The following is a 12876-nucleotide window of genomic DNA, read 5'->3' as shown; positions in this document are numbered from 1 at the left end:
CATCTATGGATATGAAAAAACCTCAAGGAAGGTTTTTTTTTTAATATGTCTTCAGGGAAGATTGGATTGGGTGATTATTAAATAGCATAAAAAGATTTCCTCCTGAGTGATTTCAAATAATTATTTTGATAGCTTTTTAGCATATAAAATGAGTTTGAGGCCTTAGGTATTTGCAGTATTAAACACAAGTCTTTCATAAGGAAAATAAACTGAGCTACATAACTTATTTTTACTTATTTTAAATTATTTTTATGTAGCTGCAAAGCTGAAGTTGAACTTGTTCTTAATCATGCATGTAGTATGAGTTTCTCCCAATTCTAAGTAGAAAATCTATTGTCAAAAATCATTCCTTTCCTTGTTGGAAAAAAGCAAATATGCTGAGTTTAGCAGAATTGTCCCAAAAGTGATTTTTCAAAAGGCAATTGGACTTTCTTTGTTTTTGCTTGAAGACATTTCATTTCTCACCCAAGAAGGTACTTCAGTTCTGAATGAATGGTGGAGAATGGAAACATTTATATTCCCTGCAATTATCTGGATGTCTGAGAATCTCCATAGAGTTAATTAGAACTTACTTGTATAGGATCATCTTCCAGGATATGGTACCATGCCTTAAAAATATTCAGCCAATTCTATTAATTCTATTTATTTATTTGATTTAATATAGCTACTCACCTCTATTTTTGACCTCTGGGTGGCCAACAATAATGAATAGCATAATGATCAGATCCAAAAACTCAAATAAAATGATTACTATAGCGATGTTAATATTATGCAGCCAAGGTCCTTAAAACATTACATTGTGCAACCATATAGCTGGACTCACTTAACATGTGGGATGGACCTTCAGAGATAGGGAGAAGAGTGGTAGCCAAGGACAGGATCAGACAACTTAGCTCAATGCAGGAATGTGGGCAAGCAACTCCGAAGGGGCCCTCCCTAGTTTCTTGAGCTGTAAAGGCAATGGGGGAGGGCATGAAATGTACTTAGAAGACTTAGAAGATTTTTTAAAATGTAACCTTACAATAAATTAGAAATGGTGTAGCAGGCTGTGCTTCCTGTGTAGTCTACATTGCAAGATTGACATGCACATGTGACACTTTAAATACATACACCAATTGAATGGGCAATAACCATTCTTCAACACTGCCTCCAGGAAAACATTTCGTACTGAACTTGAAATAACAGGCTAGTTTCAGGAGCAATCAAGTTGTGCACAACCCAGAATTATGGTACAGAAGATGGCCATCCATGTAAGTTTTTAAAATAAATGCCTAAATAAACTATTGCTCCAATATCTTTCTCTCAACATCTTTATCAGAATGATTACCTCATTCCACCTAACAGTAAGATCAGCTACAGTGGTCAACAGTATCCTCTTATGTACTTGTGCCAGTCCCTGAAACTGCTCCAGATTGGAGTATGTTCATATACAATTTTCTTATTGCTTGATGTCCCTATAAACACATGGTAGCTTTCAATGAAGACTTATGAGAGTTGTCCAATAAAAAAATTGCCAAGTTACTAATGTTTCAACAAATGTAGCAAACTTTAAATTCTGTTTCTTACTCTGTTCTTCTTACAAGTCTTCAGAATCCAGTGGAAACAGGGGTCTGATGACTCGAGAATCATTTGTCAATATCATGTCTGCAACGATTAAGCAAGGCACTAAGGAGGAATATGGTGAGCTTTTTGATAAGATAGATTTGATCCGGAATGGCCTTATTGATTGGGATAAATTAGCTTCCTTTGTGCTTCTTGAGCTATATGAAAGAGATGAACGAACCAAGATGTCAGTCATTCCCCAATGGAAAGATCTCCGTTTTCTCCCAACAATACATAAAGATGTTATTCAGCATGTGATATGTTTTAAACACCCCGGCAAATACTTGACTGTGAGCAGAAATGGATTGCTTGGCCTCTGGGGAGAAAGTTTAAAGTTACAAAAGACGGTGCAAATCATGACAGAAGCTGTGAAACCCAAAGACCTCTGGGTGACCTCTCTGGTTGCATTACCAAATACTAACAAGGTAGGTTGATGAACTTATGAAAATGGAGCACAATTTTTTAGGAGATGGTGAATTATAATAATAAAAATAACTGATTGGTGATCCAAGAATGGTGGTTTTCAAGGAATATTCTTTTTTCTCCTTTTTCTGTCCCCACTCCTTCTCTCACCTTTAGGTAGCTGTTGCATTTACAAACAAAGAGATCCATTTTGCAGAGTTAAATTTCAAAAAAGGGTTCTCGTGTCAATACAGGCTTCAAGGCTTTGAGGGAACAGTGACATGCATGCACTACTGGTATAACCCTCATGATGGAAACGAAGCTATTCTGACCCTGGGAGATGTCTGTGGACAGGCAAGTATGGCACAACATCTAGAATTATGGTGCAATGTAATCTTGTGATGCCACACATTCAGTGCTAACAGTTTCATTGTACAACCCAGAGAAAGTTCCCTTCAGGTTTGACCTAAGAGAAGGCTGGAAACAAGATTGTTTGGAATAAGGGTATCAAACTCAAGGCCTATGGGCTGGATCCAGCTCATGGAATGCTTAGATCTAGCCTGTGGGGCTGCCCTGGAAACTGCAAAGGTCTGGCCCATGGTGCCTCTGCCAGTGAAAACCGAACTCAGAAGGGCTGCAATGAGACCCTTCTGAGCTCCGTTTTCAGCCGGGATGGCCTCCTGCAGCCCTCTGTCAGCAAAAACAGAGCTTGAGGAGGCTCTGTTTTTACTGGCAGAGAGCTACAGGAGCTATTCTGACTGAAAACGGAGCTTGGGAGTCTGTTTTTGCTGGCAGAGCGCTCGAGCCACAGGCGCCCCTGACATGAGTGATGTCAATCTGGCCCAACTTACCCTGCCTCCACCCCCGAGGTCAAACACAACCCTGATGCGGCCCTCAATGAAATCAAATTTGACACCCCTGGTTTGGGAGATACGAAGCTAACCAAACTTGGTCGATCTGACTGAAGATTTGAGGTGATCTCATGATATGGGCTCAGTGATTTCTATGGTTGTACATGGATTTGAACTTGGATAGGGTCAGCCATAGTTCAACACTTTAAATCTATACCACAATACCTCTCCAGGTCTCTTTAGAGTTCTCTAGATCTATACTCCATCTAGTCCTACCTGAAGACACTAGAAACTGAACTGAAGTATGTTTACATGCAACCCATTTTATCTACCAGTGAGCTATGGTACAGACTTCCTTTTCTTAGAGATTTTTAAGCAGAGGTTGGATGGCACCTCTTGTGGATTCCTTGCATATTTTGAAATAGTTCCTTCACAATTTTATTATTTAGGATTTCTTCTCTTCCAAACCAAATGCCCACTGAACTCAATTGTTTCTCATTACTTCTGCTCTTGAGCTGGACAAAATTAATTTGAGTTTCCCAAGTATTTGCTTACATTCTTTGATTAAATTGGGTCAACTTTCCTTCCATATTCAGGCTCTTGTTAAAGTAGACACCTTACCCAGATATACAGATCTGAGTTATTCCCATTGTACTTTTCTAAATATTTTTTTGAACTTTCAATAATAACAACTACTATAACAATAAAATAGTCATAACTGTGCCCATGAAATTTAAATGCCTACAAATTATGAATTTATAACAAAAGAGAGGTATTTGTGTGACATTGGTTAGTTGTCTTGAAATGTTTAGAAATAGTTAAAAAAATTAAATCAATTCTTCTTGTATAGGTGCAAGCAATTGTCTTCAATGCAGCCCTAATTTCATTATTTGAACGGCCTTCCAGTTCTTTTGAAGATGAAAATGTGACAGTGACAATTAATTGGCAGGAGTTGGTTTCTGGATATCACAAATGCTGCCATACCTTAAGACACAAAATCCATAATAAAGAATGGATTAAGCAAGGTACATATTTGAAGAGTAATAAAATATCTTTTTCTAATCTTGTGTATTACCTTTGGCATATATTGTGATGTTAGAAAGAATATTGAGATGATGAAATCCTACTTTTAAATGGCAAATGTATCTATATCTCCTAAGCTCTATTAAATATAAGCCATGTCCTCAAGTCAAGGACAATTTATCCATCAATGCAGTTTCCTGGGTTACGGTGCAGAAGTGATTTGTCATTGCCTTCACATATATTTTATTTATTTGTTAAATTTGTTTTCTGCCTGTCTCATCATAGGGCTACTCTAGGTGGCTTACAGTAATAAAAAAGGAAAAACAAAAGATGTATAAACAGAACAGAAGTAAAATTATAGAAGAATAAATAAACAATGACAAAGGAACACAGTGAGAATAAAAATATCAATATGCTAACCAAAAAGATGGATGGGTGGAAAACAGAGAGCAAGGAAGAGGGGAGGTGGAATCTACTACTGGTATTAATCTAGCAGCCACCTGCAATATGGAATTGCCCCCAAACAGCCAGGTCTTCAGAAGAATCGGAGGGTGGGGGAGGATCTTACCTTAGAGAGTAAGGTTTTCACTTTCAAAACTAGCTTACAACCTTGGGATGTTCTGATACCTCCCAGCTAAGCAGTAACTCGGTATGATTTTGCAAAGCTTATGAATCTCCATAAAGTTTGCAAGCAGCTAGGTTTACTTTTAAGCTGAGATTTACTTTTTCAGAAAATGCTTCAGGAAGGTCATAAATGGAAGGCTGTAAGAAAATTCCCAGAAATGAAGGACAAATCGACATTTCAGTTTTGCCTGGATAAATAGGTTGGCCTTTTACTTAAACCTGGGACTTTGATCTCCACAGGGCAGATCAACATACAGAAGTTGACAGAGATAGAATTGTAGTTGAAGTCCTGCCCTTTTGTATGATGCCTTTTGAGGACAGAGGAAAGGTGATAGATTTGGGAAGTTGAGGGAAAATTTAACAATTGTTTTCTCTGAGGTGGAGTGCTATGAAGGACATGCTTTTTATAGACATTTAAAACTTTTTGCCCTATTCATCATGTTGTCCCTCACATCCTTCAGAATTTCAAGTCAAAGGTGAAAATAATTTAAAGTTAGAGAAAAGGAGGATGCCAACAGATAATTACCAGAATGAAGCATTTATTAAAATATCATGTACCATCAAACTTGACTTTTTTTTCCAGCAGTCTTATATTCTTTTTCTTTCTTTCTTATTCTTCTTAATTCCAGCATTTGCTCACTTTTAAAGCAAACTTAAAGATGATAACAATGGTCTCTGAAATGCTTCATATTATGAGGAGGCTCTTTAAATTCTAAAACAAAAAAGCATTTCCATAAATGACATAAATTATTCAGATCTGAATAATTAATAAATGTCTAGTCCACAGAGAGGAATCATTCCCCTTTCTGCCATAAAAGTGTCCCCATTAGTACAAAATTTCAAACTTTCATTTCAACGTTAAGTTGTCAAGTTGCAACCTGGAGACATCTGTTGGATCTTTTAAATCCCATAGTACGGTTTAAGAAAAGACAACCACAGCATCTGTTCTGCTCTGTCCTATTATTCATTCCCCTTACCTGCCTGTTATGGCATACTTAGATTCTCATTCCAGGTGTTAGAATAAGCAGAGAAGTGGGACTGAGTGGGGAAAAAAACCCATAACAACCACCTGGATTCATGTGGCATCAAATATTTCAGTGACAGATCTCCAGGTTGCAATCTAGCCACCTTATTCTACTCTTAAATATTTTAAAGGAACAAAAGTGGAGGTTCCATTTGCATTCTGAGAATTGTAGTCCCATCACAATGGAAAAGTAATGTAGCAATTCAAACATATAACATCTGTAACCTTGATTTGTTTGGGGCTTTTCTGCAGTTTATAAGTGAGGAGTCCAGTGATCACTAAAGTTTATGCATGCCAATGTCCTTGGTTTTATCCAGTGGTGGGATTCAAATATTTTTACTACCGGTTCTGTGGGTGTGGCTTGGTGTGCATGGCTGAGGAAGGACATTGTAAAATCTCCAATCAGAGGTAGTATTTGCCGGTTCTCCAAACTACTCAAAATTTCCACTACAGGTTCTCCAGAACTGGTCAGAACCTGCTGAATACCATCTGTGGTTCCATCTATGTCTAATCACTTTTGCTCCCATTGAAAGTGGATATTTTACCCACAACAGGATGGGTTATCAACATAATTGGGAGGATAAATGCCTGTGTCCTTTTCCATCTATGATCCAGATCTTTTTCAAGAAACCTTTAAGGGTTGCGGGGATTTTTAAGAATTCTTTTTTTAAAAAATAACTTATTTTATATGCTAGCTATTACAAGTAAGAAGTCTCCATTGCTGGAGGTAAATATTTGTGTCTTATGAATTCCCTAGTTGTGCTTTTTCTCCACCCAAACTAGCTACATTAATAACCTTCATATCTATTTTAATTCTGATTTCATCATTCTCTAAGAACATACTTAGTTTTCTGCTGTTTAATATCTTCATCTTTTCTTCAGGCAGCAGAGCATTTTAATTTATCATGCATACTCTTGATGCAAAAATTGCTCTGACATTACCTTTCCTAGTCAGACATCTTCCAAGGAGGTTGATTTACAGCTTAATTTAGTCAGCAACAAGTAGAATTGTAAAGATTAGTTGGCTCATAACATATATTTTATTCTCATAAAAGTCCCCAAGGCCTCCTGTACTGCTAAAGTATGCCCTTAATTTTTTTTTAAAGAAATTGTATTTCGCCACATAAATTGCCAAGCAAACATTTCAGAAGCATATGACAAATCTATTTCCCAAATACTTACATCTTCTGATAGAAAATATATTTATTTTAATGTTTCATTCTTGCAGAGACATAACAACTTTAAATTTCAGAGATTTATTTGGAACCTTTCTTGCCCAGTAAGTTTTTTAAGGATGGTCTTCAATTGTTTGCACATGAGCACATAAAAATGCAATATATGAACATACCAACTAGACATTTCTCAGGTTGCTGAAATTCATGAGGGCTCCCTGAAACAAATGCTTACGTGTTAGATATTCCAGGATGAGCTACATTGACTTATACCATGGCAGAGATACCAGACAGCTGCCAAAATATGTAAATGTTTTGGGAATAAAGGCACAATTTCGAACATCTGGTTTACTTTTTTTTTTAAATTCCAGAGGGAAAATGACAAATGTTAGGGAAAAAAACATGGAACACTTTTTAAATCTCAAAACTCCGAGGGATATCTAAGGAGTTGAGGAAATTCATTTCAAATAGGTTACTAATCCTATCATCTTCATTCAGAAGGATGTCTGTACTTTTCATTCACCAACAGGCTAATTTGTAAGCAAAGTTTGTCTAGGATTCATATTTATGAAGATTTTATCTGGCTGTTCCTGACATATCTTTCATTGACTCAAGTGGGGGCAGAAGCTAGATTCATCACAGGATTACTTAAAAACTGTTTTTAACTTCCCTTTTGTAGACTTGCTACGAAGCATTTTAAAAATCTGAATTAGAATTAGAATGTTAAAAGTATGATAAATTATGCATTGAATGTGAAGACCTATATGGGTCCTGTGAGGGCACAGATGGCCTGAGACCAGATAGGTCCATTATAAGAGCAATGCACGGATATCAACCATCTCTCAAACGGAGAGATGATCAATCCTTAGACTATTAGGACATACTGGCATGAAAAGGAAATGGAAGTTTTGTTCCTGGAAAGAGATGAGAGAAAGAGAAGGCTGGCTAACTCCATGCATGTTTATACAAGTGTGCTTGTAATTGGCAGTTGCTGCTTTTCTGCTGTAGTAACCGCTTTTCTAATATTTAGAATATACAATAAACCTAATTTATCAGAAAGCAGGGTTCTTGCATCTCTTCTTTATAGCCTTCATGTTCAAATAATAGCTGGCATGAAGCCAGTCATGGATCTTCATTAAGTCACACCAGGTGGCAGCATCTAGCTGATCTTTGCTGATCTTGGAGGTTAAGCAGGGCTGTTGATCTGTTTGAAAAATTAAACATAAACAATAAAATCCCAAAAATAAGTGATGGTAAACAAACTCATAATGGCTAGAAAACTACATGAATGCAATGTCTAGGAATCAAGTTCAACACAAACATCTTCACCCTACCATTCTCAAAAAAGTTATGCCAAGATTTCTGGAAAGGCGCACAGCTCTGGAAAAAAAAAACACAATTTGTACCTAGTAAGTTTCATTTCATTAGAAAATAAACATAGGGAGAAAAAAGAATGGAGCCATGTCTTTACATGTCCAGATTTTAGATGGAGAAGGAGAGCACTCAGAGATCCATACTAAATATTAGCATCCGTACTAGATATGAGCATATAGAACTGTGGTGGCACAGTGGTTAGAAGGCAGTACTGCAGGGCTAACTCATTGCTCATTCCAGGAGTTCAATTCTGAGCAGCTCAAGCCTTCTATCCTTCCAAGGATGGTAAAATGAGGACTCAGGTTGTTAGGGCAATATGCTGACTCTGTAAACCACTTAGAGAAGGCTGTAAAGCACTGTGAAGTAGTATATAAGTCTAAGTGCTATTGCTATATACAATATAAAGTTGTATTAGTTGTTACAAATATTTACAATTTTTATAAGATCTTCATTTTGCCAATAGAATTTTTCAGCGGTTGAAGTAAAAACTGTTTCCATCCTATTGAGACATATGGATCCCAGATCAAAATAGAAAACAACTTGATAGTCTATAGCTGGATTATCTCATCATTAAAGACCTACTAACCTACATTCAGGGCACACGGTGGCTCATTGGCTAAGATGCTAATTTTGTCAGTCAGAAAGGTCAGCAGTTCAGCAATTCAAATCCCTAGCACCTCGTAACAGAGTAAGCTCCCGTTATTTGTCCCAGCTTCTGCCAACCTAGCAGTTCGAAAGCATGTAAAAATGCAAGTAGAAAATTAGGGATCACTTTTGTGGGAAAATAAAAGCATTCCATGCACCCTCAGTGATTAGTCATGCTGGCCACATGACCATGGAGACATCTTTGGACAGCACTGGCTCTTCGTCTTTGTAATGGAGATGAGCCCTGCATCCTAGAGCTGGAAATGATTAGCACGTATGTGTGAGGGGAACCTTTACCTTTAAACCTACATTCACACAATATAGTAGGCTTGACTAATGGCTACGTTTAATTTTTTTTTTTAACTTGATGTATCACCTAATCACAACCTGTGTCATGGTTCCAAGTAATGCTCCTAACCAATTCAAGACTCTGAGGCCTTGGCTTCCTCAAAAATCCTGTTTATTGGGTACATCATATCGGCACTATCAAATGTGAAACCAACACTGAATAATTCCCAAATTTTTGGTATAATTAAATAATAGATATTGTCCAATCCCCCTGTGTCTCAGGTCATATTAGACAACCAAGCCAGTGACGAACTTTTCAGCACTCCCTCCTGCCATTGCTAGGGCATGTTGATCTGGCCTTGGTTCTCAAGACCCTTATCATTGTTATGTCTGGCACACTGAAGGAAAACATTCTACATTCCATAAGTCCCCATAAGTATGGCAACTAAGAAATGAAGCACGGAAAATATGGTTTCAGCTAGAGTCGTTTTGAGAGTTGACAACCTGTTTCGTTAGAGCATGATTTAATTTATTTCACAAATTGGGAAGATAGGTTAATTCAGGAATCAAATTAAATATGTTATTCAGTTAGAGCCTTTAGTGTATATTAACCAAGAAAGATATAATTTGGAGTTCTTATTCAAGAAACAAAGCTGCCCATTCAAGGAAAAAGAAATAACAATAGAAGAGTTTATTCAAGAAGGTGACATAAAGTTCTCCACTAGCCTTAAACTTTATTATGGCTAAATATATTTTCGTAGTCTGATAAAAAGCAATATGTGAGAAAAGAATCCAGAACTGACAGATACAGTTAGGTCATCAAAAGTGGTACAAAAGCACTGCCTTTCAAGCAGGGAGTAATTTTTTAGGATAGTACCCACCTACCTTTTAAATTTCATGTTGTTTACAAAAATCCAACCCGCCTACATCAGTAACTAATTTTCTAAAATGTTTCCTCGATTTTAGCTCTTTGACTATAGTACTGTATAATTGGGAAAATAACCAGCTGCTTTTCTGAGTGCTGTAATATTGTTTTTAATTCAGAGCAACATGTGCTTTAAATACACATTTTAAAATAAAATGCTTATAGAAATATGTACAAATGCTTTTAGAAATATAATATTGCATTGATATATTTTTGATAGAGTTATGTATAAGTGAGCTGCCATGGAAATTGAAATACACACACACCTGCATAAACACATTCATACATATAGCCATACTCTCACCCCCAACATCTCAACCTAAATATATATCTGCATACAAGCTATTACAAAGCGTACAAGGCTTCTTACAGAAATCTACATATGAATATGGAAATGAATGGCATGGATTTATGAAAGAATTCATCTGTTAAAAATATCCTAAGGTCTCAAGCATCCAATATTAAGTAAACCAGCAAGAGCTGAGCCACCACAACTGACTCAGCTCAAGGTAACAACTGTGGCTTTGGCATAACTTAATTATAATGTCATCTCTGTCTTATTTCAGTTTTGTACAGCTCGTCTTTAGATGCATTCTTGTCTGTTACTACCAGTAGCACAAAGACCTTGGTCCTAGCCTGGAGGGAAAAATTAAGTCCTTGCCTAACAATGACAGCTTTCCATATTGACCAAGGAGTCAATGCCTTTGACTTTCATTCCAGGCTTAATTTATTAGGTATGTATATTCCTCATGATTTCTCCATTCTTATAAAATGTAATGGGTGAATTAAAAGAATACAAAAGACTGAAATACAGGACTCAGATAATAATTCATGACAGTAGATAGAAAAGTCCAGATATATTCTGATTGGGATTTGCACTGACATGAGCATGTTGGATTCCATTTATCTTGACCCTGATTGCCTTGGGCTTCTTTAAAAAAGATCTTATAGGGAAATATTGGTCAATTGAGTACATACCTAATACCGACATTTAGAAAAAAAATCTGCATTTTTTCCCTATTAGCTACCATTCTGTTTCATGAATGAGAATTTGCTTTTGAAACTTATTTCAAAGGAGAAAAAAAATGCAGAGAAATTCTCTTCAATGGAATCTGAGGTTCAAGCACTTCCATTTTGGTGAATTGAATTTTAAATGTATGGTTTTTATTTATTGTCTAACATTTTGTATCACGTTTTAATCATATGACTGTAAGCTGAGTTCCTTGGCTAGATTAGTAGCATAGAAGATATAAATAGATGATAGATAGATAGATAGATAGATAGATAGATAGATAGATAGATAAAAGAAGAAATAAGAAAGAAAGAAAGAGAGAGAGAGAAAGAGAAAGAAAGAAGAAAGAAAGAAAGAAAGAAAGAAAGAAAGAAAGAAAGAAAGAAAGAAAGAAAGAAAGAAAGAAAGAAAGAAAGAAAGAAAGAAAGAAAGGAAGGAGATGGCTAGAGATAGGCAGTCTTTCACTATACAGCTATTTATTTATTTTATTTATTTATTTTTGTCAATTGCTTACAAGTTAATAGGTATAAGTAAAAACATAGTTATGAATACATATAAAAAAAATAAAAAAATAAAAAACAATAGGACAGGGACGGTAGGCACGTTGGTGTGCTTATGCACGACCTCTACAGACCTCTTAGGAAAGGGGTGAGGTCAATATGTCTCCGATAGCCTGTTTTCTTCCTGGCTGTCCTTGCTTTAGTTAAATCCCAATGGAAGACATTCTTGGGAATCTCTTCCCATTGGACTGTTTCAAGTTAGGAGCAACCTCCAGCAATCCAGTAAGCTCAAAACACCAGCAAGGAAATTCCGAACCATTATGAGTTTATAATCTCTCAAGAATAATATGTTTTGTTAAATAGTGGTGTCTGCAGAAGGAATCAAAATCTGCAAAATGGTCATGATTTAAAGCCTAATTATTTTGTATGTGCTTCAATATTACATGCATGTACAAATCCAAGGGTTTGGATTGTGATACTGTAAAATCTTGAAACTTTTGATCATCAACACCTCCTTTAATTATGTCTTTGTTGCTAGGAAGAAAATTTCTATAAAGCTACAAGTCAAGTGTTGCACAGTGCTAATTCCAGATATTAATTATATTTTAAAAACCATTTAAAATGTACTATTCATTTCCACAACAAAAGTGTGCTCCTTTCCAAATAAGAGAGAGCTGTCTAAAATTATTTCACCTCCCTGAAATCTCTAGCTCTGCTAATGGTAGCAACAGCATTTGTATTTATCACATATGGAAAGCAGTGTAAAATCAATCACTCATTTCCTGGGTTTGGATTCCACTCAGAAAAGTTCAATAAATCTTTGTGAAGTTGTAAAACATGACATTTACTAAGTGGTGGTTGCTTCTTAGAGTTATATATTTCTGGTCTTTTGTATGACAAATGCAAAAAAAGAATCCTAGGTAAATATATTCAGGATAGGTTCACTGAAGAACTTTTCAAACCAAGTTTCTGTGAGAGCTTTGGGAATTCTGTCTTCCTATTCTTTTCATAAAGATGGCTGTATTCCAGTAAAAATAATATATCAACCCTATAAGGCTTCTTGTACAGAAAGCCCACTACCACTTCTGTGATCCATAGATGCTGGGCTGTAGTTTTTCAGTTTTTGCCTCAGTGCTCAGATTTTTTTAAAAGGAATATACTGAAAGGTTCATTTGCAGAGGGAAGACACGTTTAGCTTGATACTTTAAAAAAAGTCATACAGAATTCAGCTCTGGATGCAGAACAGTACTGGTAGTAGACAAAGTGAAAGAAAGGGAGCTTGACATGAATTGAATTGAGGTGAAAACCAATGAGGAAAACGCCACAAAGAAGTAGCAAGGAGGCTGGGCGGGGTGAACAAGAGACAGACTAGAATAAAGCATGTTCTTATCAAGTTCTAACTGACAGAAAAGCTAGACGGAAAAAAACCCTGAA

General features: G+C 36.3%; 1 protein-coding gene across 1 annotated transcript in view; it reads left to right on the top strand.

Annotated features, from left to right (window-relative positions):
- WDR49 (WD repeat domain 49) overlaps positions 1-12876 on the top strand; it is a 124107-nt gene that overhangs the window by 16672 nt on the left and 94559 nt on the right. Inside the window, exons 3-6 of the mRNA XM_087965279.1 lie at positions 1584-2031; positions 2186-2358; positions 3706-3880; positions 10497-10664. Coding sequence (XP_087821405.1) covers positions 1584-2031; positions 2186-2358; positions 3706-3880; positions 10497-10664 — 964 coding nt within the window. The remainder of the gene's footprint in view (positions 1-1583; positions 2032-2185; positions 2359-3705; positions 3881-10496; positions 10665-12876) is intronic.

Source organism: Notechis scutatus, chromosome 4, assembly GCF_049901735.1.
Source record: "Notechis scutatus isolate UNSWTSFEM ecotype Mainland chromosome 4, rNotScu1.2, whole genome shotgun sequence".
NCBI classification, from domain to species: Eukaryota; Metazoa; Chordata; class Lepidosauria; order Squamata; family Elapidae; genus Notechis; species Notechis scutatus.
This window is presented reverse-complemented; position numbering and strand designations above follow the sequence as displayed.